This window comes from Bufo gargarizans, chromosome 6 (genome assembly GCF_014858855.1).
Source record: "Bufo gargarizans isolate SCDJY-AF-19 chromosome 6, ASM1485885v1, whole genome shotgun sequence".
Lineage (NCBI taxonomy): Eukaryota > Metazoa > Chordata > Amphibia > Anura > Bufonidae > Bufo > Bufo gargarizans.
In genome coordinates, this window is record NC_058085.1 from 367,264,585 (window position 1) to 367,287,997 (window position 23,413).

Sequence of the window (23,413 nt, forward strand, 5' to 3'; positions counted from 1 at the left end):
GAGAAAAGGACACATACGACCCTCGAAGTCACCTGTTGCCGCTGGTTTTTTCTTTGTTAAGAAAAAAGATGGTTCTTTAAGACCTTGTCTGGATTTAAGGGAGCTGAACAGTATCACTATTCGTGACCCTTATCCGCTTCCTCTGATCCCAGACCTGTTTAACCAGATTGTTGGGGCTAAAGTCTTTTCCAAATTAGATCTAAGAGGGGCATACAACCTGGTCAGGGTCAGAGAAGGAGATGAATGGAAGACGGCCTTCAATACCCCTGAGGGCCATTTTGAGAATTTGGTTATGCCTTTTGGTTTGAATGCCCCAGCCGTTTTTCAGCATTTCGTGAACAGCATTTTTTATCATTTGATGGGAAAATTTGTATTAGTGTATTTGGATGACATTTAGATTTTTTCTCCTGATTTCAAAACTCATAAGGAACATTTACGTCAGGTCTTGCTCATCCTGCGGGAGAATAAATTATATGCGAAACTGGAAAAATGTGTGTTTGCGGTTCCAGAAATTCAATTTCTGGGGTTTCTTCTCTCCGCTTCTGGTTTTCGCATGGACCCCGAGAAGGTCCGCGCTGTGGTTGAGTGGGAGCTTCCTGAGAACCAGAAGGCGCTGATGCGTTTTTTGGGCTTTGCCAATTATTACAGGAAGTTTATTTTGAATTATTCCTCTATTGTTAAACCACTCACTGATATGACCAGAAAGGGGGTAGATTTTTCTTCTTGGTCAGTAGAGGCGCGTAAGGCTTTTTCTAATATCAAGGAGAGTTTTGCTTCCGCTCCCATCTTGGTGCAACCTGATATTTCTTTACCCTTCATAGTTGAGGTTGATGCTTCTGAGGTGGGTGTGGGGGCGGTCTTGTCTCAGGGTTCCTCTCCTGCCAAATGGCGACCGTGTGCCTTTTTCTCGAAAAAACTCTCCTCCGCAGAGAGAAATTACGATGTGGGAGATAGGGAATTGTTAGCCATCAAGTTGGCTTTTGAGGAATAGTGCCATTGGCTAGAGGGAGCCAGACACCCTATTACCGTATTTACTGACCATAAAAATCTGGCCTACTTGGAGTCAGCCAAGCGTCTGAACCCGAGACAGGCCAGATGGTCTTTGTTCTTTTCTAGGTTTAATTTTGTTGTCACGTTCCGCCCTGGAGTTAAGAATGTGAAGGCAGATGCCCTGTCACGTTGTTTTCCGGGAGGTGGGAATTTTGAAGACCCGGGTCCCATTTTGGCTGAAGGTGTGGTGGTCTCTGCTCTTTTTTCTGAATTGGAGGCAGAGGTGCAGGCAGCCCAATCAGAGGCTCCTGATCTTTGTCCTCCTGGGAGGTTGTTTGTGCCTCTCGCTTTAAGACACAAGATTTTTAAGGAACACCACGATACGGTCCTTGCTGGGCACCCGGGGGCAAGAGCCACACTGGATCTCATCGCTCGGAGATTCTGGTGGCCTGCGCTTCGTAAGTCGGTTGAGGGTTTTGTGGCAGCCTGCGAGACTTGCGCTCGTGCCAAAGTCCCTCATTCACGGCCATCAGGTCCTCTCCTTCCCTTACCCATTCCTTCCCGTCCTTGGACACATCTGTCCATGGACTTCATAACGGACCTGCCTCGTTCCTCGGGGAAGACTGTGATTCTGGTGGTGGTGGACCGTTTTAGCAAAATGGTGCATTTCATCCCTTTTCCTGGTTTGCCCAATGCTAAGACGCTGGCGCAGGCATTTATTGACCACATTGTCAAATTGCACGGTATTCCTTCAGACATAGTCTCTGATAGGGGCATGCAGTTTGTTTCCAGATTCTGGAAGGCTTTCTGTTCTCGCTTGGGGGTTCGGTTGTCATTCTCTTCTGCTTTCCACCCGCAGTCGAATGGCCAGACAGAGCGCGTCAATCAGAATCTGGAGACATATCTGCGCTGTTTTGTGGTGGAGAATCAAGAGGATTGGTGTTCTTTTTTGTCCCTTGCTGAGTTTGCTTTAAATAACCGTCGTCAGGAGTCCTCTGATAAGTCACCATTTTTTGGTGCATATGGGTTTCATCCGCAGTTTGGGACTTTCTCGGGAGAGGGGTCTTCTGGTTTACCTGATGAGGACAGATTCTCCTCGTCTTTGTCATCTATTTGGCAAAAGATTCAGGATAATCTAAAGAGCATGAGTGAGAGATATAAGCGTGTGGCAGATAAGAGACGTGTGCCTGGTCCGGACCTGAATGTTGGTGATCTGGTGTGGTTGTCTACCAAGAATATCAAATTGAAGGTTCCCTCCTGAAAGTTGGGTCCTAGGTTTATTGGGCCTTACAAAATCCTGTCTGTCATCAATCCTGTTGCCTACCGTCTTGATCTTCCTCAGACTTGGAAGATCCATAATGTTTTTCATAAGTCCTTATTGAAACCTTATGTTCAACCCATTGTACCCTCGCCTTTGCCTCCTCCTCCGATTATGGTTGATGGGAATCTTGAATTTCAGGTCTCTAGGATTGTGGATTCTCGTCTTGTCCGCGGTTCTCTTCAGTACCTTGTTCATTGGGAGGGTTATGGTCCTAAGGAGAGGATGTGGGTCCCAGTGACGGACATTAAGGCCTCTCGTCTCATCAGGGCTTTCCATAGGTCCCATCCTGAGAAGGTGGGCTCTGAGTGTCCGGAGTCCACTCGTAGAGGGAGGGGTACTGTCACAACCAGACAGCTGAGAAGCTCTGACAGAAGCCTTTTTTAGAACCTCCTCCTTGAGTTTTCTTTGTTGTGCTGTTCAGTTCCTCATCTCGTCAGCCTCTCTCAGCTGTCATGTAGTTGGACTGATTGCATCCCTTTAAATTCCTCCCCATAATGCATTACTGGGCGGCTTATACTTCTTCCTGGAGTCTGTGTGCATGCTGATCCTATTTCCCGGTCTGCTACTAAGTTAAGTGCTGTACATTTATCTGTTATTTTCTGTTTGCTGGATCTCAGGTGACCCTGGCTCCCTCCGTGTCTGGTGTAGGGAGCCGGTGGTCGTGTCCCCTCACTATTGTAGGGTGTTCAGGTGTTATATAGTCGAGGTACGTGGATATGCAACCATCCACCTCTAGGATTTTTGCATAGGCTGAGCAGCCAGGGAAAGTGCCAGGTTTTGTGCAGGGGTCTCCCTCTTGGTTCCTTAGCTTTGGATCCAGTGAGTCATATATGCATGTTGCATTGTCTTGTTTCCTGTACACCGTCCGTGACAGATATGTTTGGTGCAAAAACAACACTGCACATCACCAAAAGAACCCCATCCCCACAGTGAAGCACGGTGGTGGCAGCATCATGCCAAGGGGCTGTTCTTCTTCAGCTGGAACTGGGACCTTAGTTAAGCTGGAGGGAATCATGAACAGTTCAAAATACCAGTCAATATTGGCACAAAACCTTCTGGCTTCTGCTAGAAAGCTGAACATGAAAAGGAACTTCATCTTTCAGCATGACAACTACCCAAAGCATACATCCAAATCAACAAAGGAATGGCTTTACCAGAAGAAGATTAAAGTTTTGGAATGGCCCAGCCAGAGCCCAGACCTGAATCCGATTGAAAATCTGTGGGGTGATCTGAAGAGGGTTGTGCCCAGGAGATGCCCTCGCAATCTGACAGATTTGGAGGGTTTTTGCAAAGAAGAGTGGGCAAATCTTGCCAAGTCAAAATGTGCCATGCTGATAGACTCATACCCAAAAATACTGAGTGCGGTAATAAAATCAAAAGGGGCTTCAACAAAGTATTTATTTTTATATTTTTTCTTCCCTCCACCTAAAAGATTTCAGTTTGTTTTTCAATTGAGTTGTACAGTTTATAGGTCACATTAAAGGTGGAAAAAGTTCTGAAATGATTTATCTTTGTCTAATTTTTTTACATCACAGAAACCTGACATTTTAACAGGGGTGTGTAGACTTTTTATATCCACTGTATATGTATATATATTTTATATATATTTTTTCTTACTTTGATTAGTATACAAGGTTAAGGGTTAGGGCACCCCTAAAATAAGGCAGGGACATCCACATAACAGCCCACATGCAACTTGAAAGCTAAGAATTTAAAGTCCTCCAGTTGAGCTACAATCTGAGAACATGAACCTCTTATTCAGCTCTGTTATTTGTTCTATAATTTTACATTTGCTGCAGTTTTTTTTTTCTTTTAAAGGTTGTATAACTAGTTTAAGATGACCTAACACATCAGATTAAGGTCAGTTAAGCCTGCTGAAACATTTAATGTGTACGGTCGTGTCTCATCTTTTCCAAGACTGCAGATGTCAGGGGAAAGAAGGGTGGGACTTGGATTTCAACATGCTCAATTCTTAATTCCTGGGGTTAAATAAGCTGAAGACAGAGCTTTTGGCAGCAGCTTATTCCCCACTGCCAAGGAGACCACAAGGAATAGCTATTGACCAAACTAGCTTTCGGCCAACAGCTATCTACAGTGTGTGTCAAGTTCAAATCGGTTTTCTAAGGACACTGTTTGACAAAGTTGCTAAAAATAACAAAGAATCAGTCCTCATCTCCAATGATATTGCGGTGCTCCCGTTCTGCAGTCCCAGCTTTTCTGCACTTCCTGTACCGACTCCACACTAGTGATGAGCGGCAGGGGCAATATTCAAATTCGCGATATTTTTCCATATTTTGTCATATATTATTTTCTTGATTGCGAAAATCAGGCAATGTAATATTCGCCTAATGCGTGCGCAATACAGGCGTGGGTCACTTTTGCTACATTTTCCAAGCTGCTAGAATTTTCTTGAGACTGGAGAAAATGGTTGGCACGGCAGAACATTAAAAATGGCTTTATATGTAGATAGAGTGTTCAAATATTTTTGCGATTGCACTAATCGGAAATTAATGATGCAGATATTTTGGCGCAATACGTGAAACTTCACATTTTAGCAGGTCTGACTACATATTACTGATTGGTGCACTAAGTATTGTTGTGACATCACAGCACTATGTCTGTAGCATGTATCTATGGACGGCAGAACCAGCCACACTATATCACTATCTAACCTATACTGACTATCTCCCACTAACTATCTGTATTATATATATGAGCTATCTAATGTAATGAGACAGCAAAGCACAGAGCACAGCAATGTCACTGCTGTCTCTCTCTCTCTCAGAACTCCATAAAACTACAGAAAGTAGCTGTTGGGGAGGTTCTTATATAGTAAGGGGTAGGCAACTTTCCTATTGGTTGCTAGGGATGTGGCTAAGCTCAGACAAAGATATTGCAGCCTTCTCATTGGCCCACAAGCAAGAGGCAGGGAGGGATCATGGGTTCAGGTGAAAAAAAATTCTAGAATATTTAAAAATATAAATATATATTACTATATTCTAAATATTTGCGAATTCTCGAAGTGCCAATATTCACGATTAATATTCGCGATTCGAATATTTGCGCCCAACGCTACGTCACACAGCCAGAAACAATAGCATTTTTAATTTTCTATCAGTAACTTACTTCCCTGCAGTACCGCCAGCATCTGGCTGTTAGGGGATGGGTGGGGTATCTAGGGGAGAAGAGCGCCGACCAATTAGAGGTGGTGCTCGCTCCTAGGCATACTGACGCCCTGTGGTCCGGAAGTGCAGGCCACAGGTCGCTTGTGATTGGTCTTATCCTCTGGATTACCACACTAGCGTTGGTTCTGTCTTTTGTCCGCTGTGCCATTCTGTTACTTTTCGTCTGTTATTTTGTCTCCCTGTGTTCCCTTTCTTGATTCCTGCCCAGCACTTATTTAGGAAGGGACTGCCATCCAGTTGTGGGACGCTGTTTAGGGTGGATCATGCAATTGGGTAGGGGCAGTACTAGGTAGTAGTACAGGGTTCGCTTACGTAAGATACTAACTTCAGTCAAATAAAGGTAGTCAACCTTATACAAAGTGCACTAATGCGATCCACTTACTTTCCACAAACTTTCAGTGAGAATGTGGGATCCACATAGAAAATCGTAGATGGCTGTTCAATGGTGACTTCAAAGCGAGGAAGCACTGAAACATGAAGATAACCATGAGTGCAGGTGGAAAAGTCATGACCGTTCTGGGCCTATCCCTGGTGAACAAGCAAAGGGGTACTCCCATCTTCTGCATCTTGTCATGCCATACATGAGTAATAGGTGTGGGAATCTTGTCTATTAAGAGAACAGGGATCCTGTGACCTCTGTTCAAATTCGTGAAGCTGCTTTTCCCACAGAGCACAACCCTTTCATTTCCATTGGCTCCATAAGTAAGGGCCCGAGTGAGCTGACCATAGATATTAGAGAAATGACTGCCAGCATTTGGATGACCACTCACTCAACCAGAAATTACTAAAAAATATATACACAAGTTTCTTTTACTAAACTTCATTATTGGACCTACCCTTTCCCCATACAAATGATGGGACTCTTGATAAATACCCATGGGCCTGTTGACATTTAACTGGCTAAACAACTGCTGTGGTGGCATGAATAGACCTTGCTCAGTAGTCCAAAAATCAATAGTCCATAATATGTGGCTACAAAAAATTGATCTTGCCTGGTCCGTTCTCACAAAGCATTTATTATCCATCGACCTTTGAAATATGAAGATGTGAGCCCAAACATTTGCTGAAATGCTTAAAATGTCCATTAAAGAAGACCTTAATGTCTATTATGTTGGGCTGAACTAGCTTGGTCCCACCAAAGGAAATAATCCTGATGGCCTATTCACTAACTATACAAAATTTGTGGATGTCCATCTTTTTATTATAAACTAATAAACCTCAAAACTGAGGTATCTACTGCACGGCCAGCCTCAGATGGGGTTCCTTCTACCATTCCTCATTGAACCTGTTATCTGTCAGAACCTAAATCTATCATTAGATCCCCTGGACCAGGATGGGCTAGTCTGATCCTGATTGTCTATTTGTATCTTCATTAACGTATTTTATCATCTGCAGCTGAAAGGAACCTACTCACCAGTCTCGTCAACTTCAAAGGTCTTGAGTGCCAGTCCATTGTCTACCCTGATGGTGTAGGTGCCCAGTATGGGATCGGAGGTCAATACAAAGCTCAGATCTGCAATGCAACTTGTGGTGTTCACATCCAACCACTGAAAGATGCGGTTGCCGCTAGGGTCCTTATGGATAAGAATATAGGAGATAGCAGGTGAAAGAGTAAATTACAATAATCAAATAACTGTGGTGCCCCTGTGATAATACTCAAGAGCCTGGTCGCTACAGGCATCCCTGGTCCCATGAGCAATCTCCATCTGCTTGTATGCCACCCGATAATAACAACTCTATATACAAAGTACTACAATAACATTGCCACACAGTGTCTAAATAACATTGTTATACAATGGATAAATGAATTCAGTGACCAACTAACCGACCTGTGTATACATATACAAGGGCCATACCATGTCTAAATAATTGTAACAGCGGCTGCTGTGCGCCGCTGTTCTCCTGCTTACCACCGCAGTCCCGGGTGCCGTGTTCAGCGGTGATCTACTGCCAGTGTTTCCTTTCAGCCCTGGCCACAGCATGCTTACTGCTTGTTTCCTGCAGCATTTCCTTAAGGGCCGGCGCGCATCTCTTCCAGTGTTTCATGGGTTGGATCATGTAACCTCGCCAACCAATCCTAGCCCTCCTACACATATATAAGTGGCTCAGCCTCCGTCCCAGATGCCTTAGTGTCAAGGTCCTTGTGTCCTGCTAAGGTTTCTGATATCCGCTTGTGTTCCTGATTCGTACTTGTATTCCTGGACTCTGCTACCTGTTTAATCCCTGCCTGCTTGCCTTGACTCTCCTGTTGCCGATCCAGATTGCATGACCTGTACCTGCGCTACCTGCCCTGACCTATTGCCTGTCTGACTTCGCCTCTGCCTCATCCTTCGGTCCTGCACTGTTGCTCCTGGTTCCGACTCAGCCTGCTGACAACGCCTGTACCTCTGGTACCTTTCCCAGGTACCTCCTGGTCCACCTGGACCAGCTGCCTCGTGTGCCTATCCTCCTTAAGAGGTAGCGACCTGGCGTTCCCCTCGGGAAAGTCTATCCTAACCATCAGGGGTGCTGTAAAGATTGAGGGGTTCACTTAGACAACGCCCTTAGAGGAGGTAGGACACGTGGCACAGTAGGTTCACACCCGCTGGTTTGTAATAATAATACTGCTATATATAGTAGTTAATATTAAGATTTGTGCCAGTCAACAGACTCGAATGCCAGGACATTTATGGTGCCCTCCATTCCAGAGACACCTCTAAGGCTGGTACCGCTTGTGTTAGGCCTGCCACAAACTCACCGGGGCACAATGCCATGCATTGGAAAAAAACTGTGAGGAAATCTTGCAGCAGTTAAAGGGGTTGTCCCATGAAAAATATTCTGCGGTTTCCAAACCACCACCTGGATCTGAATACTTTTGTAATTGCATGCAATTAAAACTTTAGTAGAGCCACTGAGTTATTAAATACAATGTATCTGTATAGCGCCACCTGCTGTTTATTCTTTTTTGTTATTTCTCTGTCTGACTCGCTAACATTTTTGACCATACTCGGTGATGCAATACTCCATTCCTCACAGGAGCCACATGGTGGACCTGACACACTGTGGCAGATCTTCTCCGGGTATGTCCAGCACCACTTTGCTGCAGACCCTTTTACTCAAGAGTTGCTCAAGAACAGGATGACTATTCACTCCTGCCTCAATACTTAGCTCTGCTGTGAGAGAACAGCCCCCAGTCAATATACATGAGCCCCCAGACTCCATTAACACATCAGCAACCTCACACTGACAACTGGGTCTAACAAGTAAACTCACATGGAAGCTTGGCCTATTATTCGCCAGTGCCATATTGATCAGAAGTACCCCCTACCCCAACTCTACTTTACTCAACCGGCTATATTACCTATGCCGCAGGTTACTGCTAGCTCCTAACCACAGAACCCCATTACTCCATTACTTAAACCTTACAATGGCATGTCATCCAACTTAAAGAAACAGAACCTACAGTAATTATGATATGTCCTGGTAAGGTCGAAATGCCTTCCGCCCATCTTAAACTTGCATCCACCATCAAGACAAGAATCCTTTCTTTCCATATCATTCAGCGGTACCAGAACTCACCTTCATCTCCACAACGTTGTACTGTAAAAGATGAAAGGGACACATTAAATTATGATATCTTGTGATTTTATAATGAGTTTGATAAACCAATTTATTATGAATCAAAAGAGCTGTTTGGTGCCACCTACACAACAAAAACCTCAATTTATGGAATTGAGAGAAATGTTTGGTCCTGTGCAGCTAATTTTGCCGTTGTATCTAGAAGCCAACTTTGCCTTCTAGACTAGCTCTCCAAATATTTTAACTCTATCTGGGGATCAAGTTGGGTGGCCCAGGTTAGTTAACCTTTTTTATTATATCTTTGCAGAGAATTCTGAGTCACTAGAGAAAGGTCCTCGGTTCAGGATCCTCATCTCTAGGCCAGACAGAGTGTCCCTCATTCTGGAAGACGATTCCTGATCTGTACAACCTAGACAACTCGTTATTGTGAATGGACGCTATGTAATACTTTATTTATCCTGATGTGGTGCTTTGGGAAGTTCAACCATTACTGCCAGATGATCACTGGAGGTTCCAGCTGAGGGACAATTTGTGAAAAATAAATTTTCAAAGGACACTTCTAAGCCTACTTTCACACTTGCGTTCGGTGTGGATTCCGTCTTGTATCTGCACAGACGGATCCGCACCGATAATGCAAACGCTTGTATCCGTTCAGAACAGATCCATTTTCATTATTCATTCCAAAAAAAGTCTAAGTCAAAACGGATCCATCTTGACTTACATCGAAAGTCAATGGGGGACGGATCAGTTTTCAATTGCACCATACAGTACAGACCAAAAGTTTGGACACACCTTCTCATTCAAAGAGTTTTCTTTATTTTGATGACTATATAAAAAAGTATGAATATATATCACTATATTCTATGTAGATTCACACTGAAGGCATCAAAACTATGAATTAACACATGTGGAATTATATACATAACAAAAAAGTATGAAACAACTGAAAATATGTCATATTCTAGGTTCTTCAAAGTAGCCACCTTTTGCTTTGATTACTGCTTTGCACACTCTTGGCATTCTCACAGCAGGGGTTTGTATACGCCAAAAATGGTAAAATGTCACCCGACAATTGAAAATAAGATTTTTTTCAATTTAGGGCACTAAAAACAGCAGACAGTCCTTGAAACAGTCCTTGAAAAGGCTAGAGGGATGTAAAAGGCAGTAAAATGTGCTTAAGAGCATGGCAACTGCTCTGCAAACAAATGTGGATAGGGAAATAACTTTAAATGAAATAAAATAACTAAAAATTACAAATTATTAACCTGCAACTCAGAGAAGGAGGTGGATATGGAGTCGGAGGTTGAGGAGGCGGTGAATGTGGTGTTGTAGGTGGAGGCAGCAATGGAGGAGGAGGAGGTAGCCAATGATGTTTTATTTTATTTTTTATTGGGGTAGGTAGCTCCCAAAATATTAGGACAAATAAAAAATAAATAAAAAAGAATCATTGCACTTGACTTGAGTACAAGAATGTATGTTTGATGATGGTATAAATGTCTATTCTGCACAAGGTACAGACAAGTCTTGTGGGATCCAAGCCTGGTTCATTTTAATGAACGTGAGCTTGTCCACGTTGGCTGTGGACAGGCGGCTGCGTCTGTCTGTAATGACGCCTCCTGCCGTGCTAAATACACGTTCAGAGAGTACACTGGCTGCAGGGCAGGCCAGCACCTCCAAGGCATACAGGGCAAGCTCTGGCCATGTGGACAATTTGGAGACCCAGAAGTTGAATGGGGCAGAACCATCAGTCAGTACGTGTAGGCGTGTGCACAGGTACTGTTCCACCATGTTGTTCAAATGCTGCCTCCTGCTAACACGCTCCATATCAGCAGTTGGGGCCGGTTGTTGCGGCGAGGTGACAAAGCTTTTCCACATGTCGGCCATGCTAACTCTGCCTTCTGAGGTGCTGGCGCTGACACAGCTGCGTTGGCGCCCTCTTCCTCCTCCCCTGCCTTCACCTTGTGCTTCCACTTGTCCGCCGGCGTCAGTCGGGAATGCTCTCAGTAGCGCGTCTACCAGCGTGCGCCTGTAGTCGCGCATCTTCCTATCACGCTCCAGTGAGGGAATTAAGGACGGCACATTGTCTTTGTAACGGGGATCCAGCAGGGTGGCCACCCAGTAATCAGCACACTTTAAAATGTGGGCAATTCTGCAGTCGTTGCGCAGGCACTGCAGCATGTAGTCGCTCATGTGTGCCAGGCTGCCCAAAAGGTAAGGACAAGCTGTCCTCTGTGGGAGGCGTATCGTCTGCGTCCTCCGTATCCACCCAGCCACGCACCAGTAATGGGCCCGAGCTGCGTTGGATGCCACCCCGCTGTGAACATGCTTCATCCCTCCTCATCCTCCTCGTCCTCCAGTAGTGGGCCCTGGCTGGCCACATTTGTACCTGGCCTCTGCTGTTGCAAAAATCCTCTTTCTGAGCCACTTGTAAAAGACTGGCCTGAAAGTGTTAGAGATGACCCCTCTTCCTCCTCCTCCGCCTGGCCCACATCCTCTTCCATCATCGCCCTAAGTGTTTTCTCAAGGAGACATAGAAGTGGTATTGTAAGGCTGATAACGGCGTCATCGGCACTGGCCATGTTGGTGGAGTACTCGAAACAGCGCAACAGGGCACACAGGTCTCGCATGGAGGCCCAGTCATTGGTGGTGAAGTGGTGCTGTTCCACAGAGCGACTGACCCGTGCGTGCTGCAGCTGATACTCCACTATGGCCTGCTGCTACTCGCACAGTCTGTCCAGCATGTGCAAGGTGGAGTTCCACCTGGTGGGCACGTCGCATATGAGGCGGTGAGCGGGAAGGCCGAAGTTACACTGTAGCGCAGACAGCCGAGCGGCAACAGGATGAGAACGTCGGAAGCGCGCACAGACGGCCCGCACTTTATGCAGCAGCTCTGACATGTCGGGGTAGTTGTGAATGAATTTCTGCACCACCAAATTCAGCACATGCGCCAGGCAAGGGATGTGCGTCAAACCGGCTAGTCCCAGAGCTGCACCGAGATTTCGCCCATTATCGCACACCACCAGGCCGGGCTTGAGGCTCACCGGCAGCAAACACTCGTCGGTCTGTTGTTCTATACCCCGCCACAACTCCTGAGCGGTGTGGGGCCTGTCCCCCAAACACATCAGTTTAAGAACGGCCTGCTGACGTTTACCCCGGGCTGTGCTGAAGTTGGTGGTGAAGGTCTGTCGCTGACCGGATGAGGAGGTGGTAGAAGAGGAGGAGGAAGGTGAGTAGGAAGAGGAGGCGACAGGAGGCAAAGAATGATGCCCTGCGATCTTTGGCGGCGGAAGGACGTGCGCCAAACACCTCTCCGCCTGGGGCCCAGCCACCACTACATTTACCCAGTGTGCAGTTAGGGAGGTATAGCGTCCCTGGCCGTGCTTACTGGTCCACGTATCTGTGGTTAGGTGGACCATGCCACAGATGGCGTTGCGCAGTGCACACTTGATTTTATCCGATACTTGGTTGTGCAGGGAAGGCACGGCTCTCCTGGAGAAGTAGTGGCGGCTGGGAACAACATACTGTGGGACAGCAAGCGACATGAGCTGTTTGAAGCTGTCTGTGTCCACCAGCCTAAATGACAGCATTTCATAGGCCAGTAGTTTAGAAATGCTGGCATTCAGGGCCAGGGATCGAGGGTGGCTAGGTGGGAATTTACGCTTTCTCTCAAAGGTTTGTGAGATGGAGAGCTGAATGCTTTCGTGTGACATGGTGGAGATGCTTGGTGACGGAGGTGGTGGTGTTGGTGGTACATCCCCTGTTTGCTGGGCGGCAGGTGCCAACGTTCCTCCAGAGGCGGAGGAAGAGGCCGAGGCGGCAGCAGAAGAGGGAGCAGGAGGGGCCTGAGCCCTTTCTTGGTTTTGAAGGTGCTTACTCCACTGCAGCCCGTGTCTCGCATGTAGATGCCTGGTCATGCAGGTTGTGCTAAGGTTCAGAACGTTAATGCCTCGCTTCAGGCTCTGATGGCACAGCGTGCAAACCACTCGGGTCTTGTCGTCAGCACATTGTGTGAAGAAGTGCCATGCCAGGGAACTCCTTGATGCTGCCTTTGGGGTGCTCGGTCCCTGGTGGCGGTGGCCAGTAGCAGGCGAACTGTTTTGGCGACGGCTGCTCTGCTTTTGCACCCTGCTCCCGCTTTTGCTACGCTGTTGGCTCGGTCTCACCACTGCCTCTTCCTCCGAACTCTGAAAGCCAGTGGCACGACCTTCATTCCATGTGGGGTCTAGGACCTCATCGTCCCCTGCATCGTCTTCCACCCAGTCTTCCTCTCTGACCTCCTGTTCAGTCTGCACACGGCAGAAAGACGCAGCAGTTGGCACCTGTGTTTCGTCATCATCAGAGACTTGCTGAGGTGGTATTCCCATGTCCTCATTAGGAAACATAAGTGGTTGTGCATCAGTGCATTCTATGTCTTCCACCGCTGGGGAAGGGCTAGGTGGATGCCCTTGGGAAACCCTGCCAGCAGAGTCTTCAAACAGCATAAGAGACTGCTGCATGACTTGATGCTCAGACAGGTTCCCCGATATGCACGGGGGTGATGTGACAGACTGATGGGCATTGGTTTTCAGGCGCCACCTGTGCGCTTTCTGCAGAAGACTGGGTGGGAGATAAGACTGTCGGCCACCCAATTGACTAGCGCCTGTACTTGCTCAGGCCTTACCATCCTTAGAACGGCATTAGGCCCCACCAAATATCGCTGTAGATTCTGGCGGCTACTGGGACCTGAGGTAGTAGGTTCAGTAGGACGTGTAGCTGTGGCAGAACGGCCACGTCCTCTCCCTGCACCAGAGGCTCCACCAACACCACCACCGTGACCATGACCGCATCCCTTATTAGATGTTTGCCTCATAGTTAGCGTTCACAAAGCAAAGTAAAAATTGGTTAAGTATGTTAAAAATAATTAACCGCCAATATAAACCCTGATGTAGGGTATTGCACAATTATTTATTTTTTAACTCTATATGACAGCGGTATTTGTGGCCTAAATGTGACTGTCTTCGAAGTACGTTAAATTCAAAATGAGAAGTATATGAACACACGGTTTATTTCAACCGCAGTAAACAAATGGCCGTATTTCTGGCCTAAATGTGACTGTCACCTATGCACGTGTAATCAAAGATGACCAGTATATGAAAAAAATATGTTTTAAAGCACAGTCAGCAAAAAAGCTGTATTTCTGGACTAGCAGACATACAGATAGATAGTACTGCACCAGCATGTCTGCATAAAATGGCTGCCGGTTAGGTATTCATAGTGACAAACTGAAGTAAAAAAAAAATGCGTTTTCAACAGAAGTTGGCTCAGTGCAGGCTTAAAAAAACTGTGCACTGCACCCACAAAACACATTGGATTAAGATCGCTGAGTTATAAGGCAGTTCTTCTTAGTATGTATCCCTGATCTGTCCTGACAGCAGCAGCATCCTCTCCCTACACTAAGAATAGCAGAGTGACGTGCAGCACTACATGACTCAGCCTTATATAGAGGCTGGGTCACATGCTGCAGTTGGCCAATCACAGCCATGCCAATAGTAGGCATGGCTGTGATGGCTTCTAAGGGCACACCGTTAAACGCTTGTTGATTGGCTGCTTTGCAGCCTTTCAAAAAGCGCCATAAAATTTGCCGAACACGAACCCGAACTTTTACGTAAATGTTCGGGTTCGGGTCCGGGTCCAAAAAAAGCTAAAGTTCGGTACGAACCCGAATTTTGCAGTCCGGGTTCGCTCAACTCTACTAGGGAGGTTTTCCTTCATCTTTGCCCTAGCTCAATTCTGGTCAAGAAAGATGTCTTGTAAGAGTCCCTCTTCCTGGTACTCTGACCTTGGGGCACAAGGTAGAATGTTCCTAATCTTGAAATCAAGTCCCTTCCATGACATAAACTATCTTTAATTTAAAGACAAAGACACACGTTCCAAGTCATCTTGCAAGTTCACAATACCTTCATCTTTGCGCACACAAAGTTCTCATCCAACGTCACAATGCGGAATTTCACTTAAAAAATAATAGGAAGACAAAAGTTATGTGCTTCATGTGTTTCATGGAACATATCCCCCGCCCGTGACCCCCACATTACCAGTATCACTTGGGCGGTAACTTGGTTTATCCGTCTGAATCACAACTCCAGGAGGTATTCTCCAGATCAACACCTTTTTACTGTCCACAAAATTGACATTGCCGTGAGCTTCGATTTTCACTATACCAACTTCAGAGGTGCCATCACTTGGGGCAGGAACCTGGGGGTGAGGGACACAGGACACAAACATCAATATGGAATTTGGACTTCGCTCTTTTTGGTTCATATTATTCCGTTGAGTCTTACATAAAAGGAATGTCCACTGAAATGTTTTCATCTTTCATCTCTGCGGCCACCTATAGGTGACTACTCAGCAAGTCCAGGTCAAACCCTTTATAAAGCTTTAAGCTTTAAGCTTAAGCTTTTATAGGACCTATTGAATGTGTCTACGTTAGAAGACCTTCCAATAACCCATACCTAGATAGAAATGAGCACTAATGACATGGGGGAGGGGAATGACCATGTTCACAACTCTAAATGCCCTATGCAGCTAAGGATGGTCCCACATGAGGATCAACCTTAAAGAGGGCACTAAATGTACCTTTAGTCATGTGAGAGTAAGCAAAGTAGCAGACACCTTTTAAAGAGACTGCATTATATTACATGAAATATATTCAAATATATACAAGGAATCATAAAAGATATTGGGACGTTCAGTATAGTTTCATTCTGAATATGTAAATTGCCAACAATAACTATAAAATAAACTACACTGAGAAAGTAAGTAAGTGGGTGCTATGTGTGTTCTGGAAAGTGTAAGCAACAGAATAGTGAGTGCAGCTCTGGAGTATAATACAGGATGTAATTACGATCAGTACAGGATAAGTAATGTATGTACACAGTGACTGCTACCAGCAGAATAGTGAGCGCAGCTCTGGAGTATAATACAGGATGTAACTCAGGATCAGTACAGGATAAGTAACGTAATGTATGTACACAGTGACTGCACCAGCAGAATAGTGATTGCCGCTCTGGAGTATAATACAGGATGTAACTCAGGATCAGTACAGGATAAGTAATGTAATGTATGTACACAGTGACTGCACCAGCAGAATAGTGATTGCAGCTCTGGAGTATAATACAGGATGTAACTCAGGATCAGTACAGGATAAGTAATGTATGTACACAGTGACTGCACCAGCAGAATAGTGAGTGCAGCTCTGGGGTATAATACAGGATGTAACTCAGGATAAGAAATTTAATGTATGTAAACAGTGACTGCACCAGCAGAATAGTGAGTGCAGCTCTGGAGTATAATACAGGATGTAAATCAGGATCAGTACAGGTTAAGTGATGTAATGTATGTACACAGACAGTGACTGTACCAGCAGAATAGTGAGTGCAGCTCTGGATTATAATATAGGAGATAACTCAGGATCAGTACAGGATAAGTAATGCAATGTATGTACACAGTGACTCCACCAGCAGAATAGTGAGTGCAGCTCTGGAGTATAATACAGGATGTAACTCAGGATCAGTACAGGATAAGTAATGTATGTACACAGTGACTGCACCAGCAGAATAGTGAGTGCAGCTCTGGAGTATAATACAGGATGTAACTCAGGATCAGTACAGGATAAGTAATGTATGTACACAGTGACTGCACCAGCAGAATAGTGAGTGCAGCTCTGGAGTATACTACAGGATGTGACTCAGGATCAGTACAGGATAAGTAATGTATGTACACAGTGACTGCACCAGCAGAATAGTGAGTGCAGCTCTGGAGTATAATACAGGATGTAACTCAGGATCAGTACAGGATAAGTAATGTAATGTATGTACACAGTGACTCCACCAGCAGAATAGTGAGTGCAGCTCTGGAGTATAATACAGGATGTAACTCAGGATCAGTACAGGATAAGTAATGTATGTACACAGTGACTGCACCTGCAGAATAGTGAGTGCAGCTCTGGAGTATAATACAGGATGTAACTCAGGATCAGTACAGGATAAGTAATGTAATGTATGTACACAGTGACTCCACCAGCAGAATAGTGAGTGCAGCTCTGGAGTGTAATACAGGATGTAACTCAGGATCAGTACAGGATAAGTAATGTATGTACACAGTGACTGCACCAGCAGAATAGTGAGTGCAGCTCTGGAGTATAATACAGGATGTAACTCAGGATCAGTACAGGATAAGTAATGTATGTACACAGTGACTCCACCAGCAGAATAGTGAGTGCAGCTCTGGAGTATAATACAGGATGTAACTCAGGATCAGTACAGGATAAGTAATGTATGTACACAGTGACTCCACCAGCAGAATAGTGAGTGCAGCTCTGGAGTATAATACAGGATGTAACTCAGGATCAGTACAGGATAAGTAATGTATGTACACAGTGACTGCCACCAGCAGAATAGTGAGTGCAGCTCTGGAGTATAATACAGGATGTAACTCAGGATCAGTACAGGATAAGTAATGTATGTACACAGTGACTGCACCAGCAGAATAGTGAGTGCAGCTCTGGAGTATAATACAGGATGTAACTCAGGATCAGTACAGGATAAGTAATGTATGTACACAGTGACTCCACCAGCAGAATAGTGAGTGCAGCTCTGGAGTATAATACAGGATGTAACTCAGGATCAGTACAGGATAAGTAATGTATGTACACAGTGACTCCACCAGCAGAATAGTGAGTGCAGCTCTGGAGTATAATACAGGATGTAACTCAGGATCAGTACAGGATAAGTAATGTATGTACACAGTGACTCCACCAGCAGAATAGTGAGTTCAGCTCTGGAGTATAATACAGGATGTAACACAGGATAAGTAATGTATGTACACAGTGACTCTTTCACTCACCATAAAGTAACAACAGTTAAAACCACTTCTGGGGCTTTTTTTACACAAACTAAGGTTTTGCCCTTGAACCTCCAAGGTCACAGTCACAATAAAACCCCACTTGTAAAGGTTCCCATCCAGCAGCAGGCAGGCTTTCTCCATGGAAGGATAGTGCAGCCTAGCTGGGATTAGCAGCATATAATTTCTAGAACAGAAAGGTGAACATATTAACACTCAAGTAGGAAAAGTCTAATGATCGGGTCATAAATGTACCGCACCGTAACCAATACTCTGCTTGCTGTCAGTGACTGCAATTAAAAAAAACAGAAAATGCATAGCAGCCTGGTGGTGCACACAAGTGAGAGTTTGCTACAGTTGAATCCAATCTAAGCAACAATCTTCTGTGACCTATACCGTCTGGATTCCTGACTGATACATTGTAGCAATTCATGGACAGGAGAAAGGATGATTTTAGCTCACGGAGGATTGTCCAGACTGGATTCAACTGTGAAAAGTACTGGATCCGATCTGTACAGCTATTATTCTTATTTACATCCACAGACTGAAAACGTATACTTACCAACAACTTCTTGCAGCTGAGGTTCGTTACTATTGTCTAGATACTCCTCTATGAGATACAGTGGATATAAAAAGTCTACACACCCCTGTTAAAATGTCAGGTTTCTGTGATGTAAAAAAATGAGACAAAGATAAATCATTTCAGAACTTTTTCCACCTTTAATGTGACCTATAAACTGTACAACTCAATTGAAAAACAAACTGAAATCTTTTAGGTGGAGGGAAGAAAACAAAATAAATAAATAAAATAATGTGGTTGCATAAGTGTGCACACCCTCTTATAACTGGGGATGTAGCTGTGTTCAGAATTAAGCAATCACATTCACAATCCTGTTACATAGGAGTCAGCATACACCGGCCATCATGTAAAGTGCCTCTGATTAACCCCAAATAAAGTTCAGCTGCTCTAGTTGGTCTTTCCTGAAATTTTCTCAGTCGCATCCCACAGCAGAAGCCATGGTCCACAGAGAGCTTCCAAAGCATCAGAGGGATCTCATTGTTAGAAGGTATCAGTCAGGAGAAGGGGACAAAAGAATTTCCAAGGCATTAGATCTACCATGGAACACAGTGAAGACCGTCATCATCAAGTGGAGAAGATATGGCACAACAGTGACATTACCAAGAACTGGACGTCCCTCCAAAACTGATGAAAAGACGAGAAGAAAACTGGTCTGGGAGGCGACCAAGAGGCCTACAGCAACATTAAAGGAGCTGCAGGAATATCTGGCAAGTACTGGCTGTGTGGTACATGTGACAACAATCTCCCGTATTCTTCATATGTCTGGGCTATGGGGTAGAGTGGCAAGACGAAAGCCTTTTCTTATGAAGAAAAACATCCAAGCCAGGCTACATTTTGCAAAAACACATCTTTAGTCTCCCAAAAGCATGTGGGAAAAGGTGTTATGGTCTGATGAAACCAAGGTTGAACTTTTTGGCCATAATTCCAAAAGATATGTTTGGCCCCAAAACAACACTGCACATCACCAAAAGAACCCCATCCCCACAGTGAAGCATGGTGGTGGCAGCATCATGCCAAGGGGCTGTTCTTCTTCAGCTGGAACTGGGGCCTTAGTTAAGCTAGAGGGAATTATGAACAGTTCCAAATACCAGTCAATATTGGCCCAAAACCTTCAGGCTTCTGCTAGAAAGCTGAACATGAAGAGGAACTTCATCTTTCAGCATGACAACGACCCAAAGCATACATCCAAATCAACAAAGGAATGGCTTCAACAGAAGAAGATTAAAGTTTTGGAATGGCCCAGCCAGAGCCCAGACCTGAATCCGATTGAAAATCTGTGGGGTGATCTGAAGAGGGCTGTGCCCAGGAGATGCCCTCGCAATCTGACAGATTTGGAGTGTTTTTGCAAAGAAGAGTGGGCAAATCTTGCCAAGTCAAAATGTGCCATGCTGATAGACTCATACCCAAAAAGACTGAGTGCTGTAATAAAACAAAAAGGTGCTTCAACAAAGTATTAGTTTAAGGGTGTGCACACTTATGCAACCATATTATTTTATTGTTGTATGTTTTCTTCCCTCTACCTAAAAGATTTCAGTTTGTTTTTCAATTGAGTTGTACAGTTTATAGGTCACATTAAAGGTGGAAAAAGTTCTGAAATTAATTATCTTTGTCTCATTTCTTTAAATCACAGAAACCTGACATTCTAACAGGGGTGTGTAGACTTTTTATATCCACTGTATATACAGCATTGGCCACACACATATATATATATAGAGAGAGAGAGAGAGAGAGAGACCGAGAGACCTTTAACAGTAAGACAGGAAAAGTTCTTTAAGAGGGATTTCTTGATCTTAAAAGCTAGGTGAGACACCCATCATCATCGCAGTCACCTACTTACATGTCTCTCTTGATATATCCATGGACAAAAGGTAGCAAGGCGAGACCTAGAAGAAATCCTATGAGGCTGTCATACTTCATAGAACAAGCCATCTTCATCTTCTGGATGTCAGCACCCTGGAGGACTGTCACTTTACTTCCTATCAGTCTTCTGTCTTCCAGTCCGGACTTCACATGAACCTTCCAGTTCTCAGTCAGCATTTATGTCGTATAACCCCCCCACTTCCCCTCCAAATCGTCCACATAAATAAAGTACTGGGGTGTATCATAATCAAGGCAAGTGACCAGGTAAAACTCCCATCACATCTCAGGTCTATTGTTTTTCTTTCATCTAATAAGTTATTTATTACTTTATTGCTTGCTTGAACAAACTGTGTGCAGACTGTGATCTGCCGAGGGTGGCCGAGAGCAAGAAGCCCAAATTCTTCCAGACGTCAGGATTTTGTATAGATTTTTTTTAAAAGAAACGTCTCATGAAACATTATATTTAATAATTATAATCTTATGTATGAGGAAGTATTACTATTTATTATTGGATACAGTTTTACAGTATATATGTTCTTACATATAGAAGCCAGTATTATAGTAGTTATATTCTTGTACATAGGAGCAGTATTATAGTAGTTATATCCTTGTACATAGGAGGCAGTATTATAGTAGTTATATTCTTGTACATAGGAGCAGTATTATAGTAGTTATATTCTTGTACATAGGAGGCAGTATTATAGTAGTTATATTCTTGTACATAGGAGGCAGTATTATAGTAGTTATATTCTTGTACATAGGAGGCAGTATTATAGTAGTTATATTCTTGTACATAGGAGGCAGTATTATAGTAGTTATATTCTTGTACATAGGAGCAGTATTATAGTAGTTATATTCTTGTACATAGGAGCAGTATTATAGTAGTTATATACTTGTACATAAGAGGCAGTATTATAGTAGTTATATTCTTGTACATAGGAGCAGTATTATAGCAGTTATATTCTTGTACATAGGAGCAGTATTATAGCAGTTATATTCTTGTACATAGGAGGCAGTATTATAGTAGTTATATTCTTGTACATAGGAGCAGTATTATAGTAGTTATATTCTTGTACATAGGAGCAGTATTATAGCAGTTATATTCTTGTACATAGGAGGCAGTATTATAGTAGTTATATTCTTGTACATAGGAGCAGTATTATAGTAGTTATATTCTTGTACATAGGAGCAGTATTATAGCAGTTATATTCCTGTACATAGGAGGCAGTATTATAGTAGTTATATTATTTGCCAATTTTCTTTTTATTCAAGCAGTAGCAAAGTATTACAAAAGGTACTGAAATCTCATAACAGTAACAAGTAGTACATGGATAGTCATATTTTCATACAATATGTAGGTTCACATACACTGCAGCTGGAAACTACAATTGAAATACATTTATGGTGTAATCATGTTTATAGGAACCTGAGATTGGGTGAGTGCCTAATATAGCAAGTAGATGACCCAGGGGATCACAGTTACATGAAGACAAGGGTAACAATAAGACAACTGATGGATCGGTAGGTGGGTAACATGTAAGGAGGGAGGGAGGAGGGGGGGTTAGGATTACTGTAGTAATGACGATAAGTTTAGAGGATCAAGCAAAGCCACGAAAAAGCCTCCAAGGATGCCATATCCTCCAAAATTTCTGGCGATTTCCCGCTTCCCATGCTGCTAAATCTTCTAAGCGATATAGCTGATCTGCTTTATCTAACCATTCCATTTGTGATGGAGGCCTATCAGATTTCCATTTCAGCGGGATAAGTAGCTTGGCAGCAGTAAGTAGGGCCGTAGGTAGATTAGCTTTTGACTGGGTGAAGGATTGGTTTGGGCACCAGAGTAGTACCAGTTTAGGGTCTAGTATCATTGGGCATCGTGGGGAGCACACCTGGTTAATAGTAGCTTCAACTTGAAGCCAAAAGGAACGTATTTTGTGGCAGTTCCACCAAATGTGGGATAGTGATCCCGGTTCAGTGCCGCATCTCCAACATATATCCGAAATGGTTGGGTTTAGTTTATGGAGAAATACAGGTGTTTTATACCACCTGGTTGTAAGTTTGAATGAGTTTTCCTGTACTATTACACAGCGTGAAAAGCCATGAAAGTTGGCCAATACAGATGCTCTCTCAGGGGTTGAGAATTTAGTGGAAAGTTCCGTCTCCCACGCAGAGGTATGGGACACAGCCGGGGGGGGGGGGGGGGCGTCTGACAGGGGGAGCTTGTACATTTTGGATAAAGCTTTTGAAGCAGGAAACGGTGTCCCCACTTGCTCTTCAAGCCAAGTCAGTGGGGGGGAGGTATCTTAAGTTTCTTAATGTCCTTACGGAAACTTAATATTTGTAGAAAAGAGGTTCCCTTCACCAGTGGCATGTCTAGTATGGACGACCAATCCAGCTCTCCATTTTGGCATCTAATAGTTTCTATTGGATGATTATGAAGAAGAGCCCAGATGCCTGAGGCGTCAAGTACATCTCTGTGGATGTATGCCTGTAGCAAAGATAATGGGAGGTGAGCGTGTGGGAATCTCAGCTCGTTAGTGGCAAACAGCTTAGACCATTCCGCTAGTACAGCTCTCCACATATATGAAATATTTGTGGAGTTATGCAGGCAGGGGCGGACCCCCCATAAGGCGAGTCTTTCTCTGCAAGCAAGGGTGGTGGCCTCCAGATGGGCGCACATCGACGCTGGTCTGCCCGCCATTAAATCTAAACACCTAATCACTTGGGTGGCCTTGTAGTAAAGGCGGATATCCGGTAGCCCGAAAGGTCGAGTAGGCTACTCTAGCTTTCTTACTCTTCCAAATGAAATAAGAGAAGATTCGATTTGATGTCATTTGATGTCATTGAAATAGGAGTTGGGCAGCCAGATAGGTAGTGTTTGTAAAAGGTAAATGAATTTGGGGACAATGTAGGTGTTTAAGTAGTTCTTCCTACCCATCCAAGAAATAAATGGGAGCTTTACTGTCTGTAGGTGCTGTCGTATGTCTTTCAGGAGCAGGGCGTAGTTTAAGCCGAATAAGTCAGTTGGATTGGCCGAGACGT

General features: G+C 44.3%; 1 protein-coding gene across 1 annotated transcript in view; it reads right to left on the reverse strand.

Moving 5' to 3' along the window:
- Positions 1–20,548, reverse strand: part of LOC122942241 (alpha-2-macroglobulin-like protein 1) — a 236,408-nt gene extending 215,860 nt beyond the window's left edge. Inside the window, exons 1-7 of the mRNA XM_044299744.1 lie at positions 20,349–20,548; positions 17,935–18,118; positions 15,126–15,285; positions 14,991–15,043; positions 9,055–9,075; positions 6,911–7,070; positions 5,879–5,963 (exon numbers count right to left, since the gene is read on the reverse strand). Of these exons, the coding sequence (XP_044155679.1) occupies positions 5,879–5,963; positions 6,911–7,070; positions 9,055–9,075; positions 14,991–15,043; positions 15,126–15,285; positions 17,935–18,118; positions 20,349–20,548 (863 nt within the window). The remainder of the gene's footprint in view (positions 1–5,878; positions 5,964–6,910; positions 7,071–9,054; positions 9,076–14,990; positions 15,044–15,125; positions 15,286–17,934; positions 18,119–20,348) is intronic.
- Between the last annotated feature and the right edge of the window lie 2,865 nt (positions 20,549–23,413).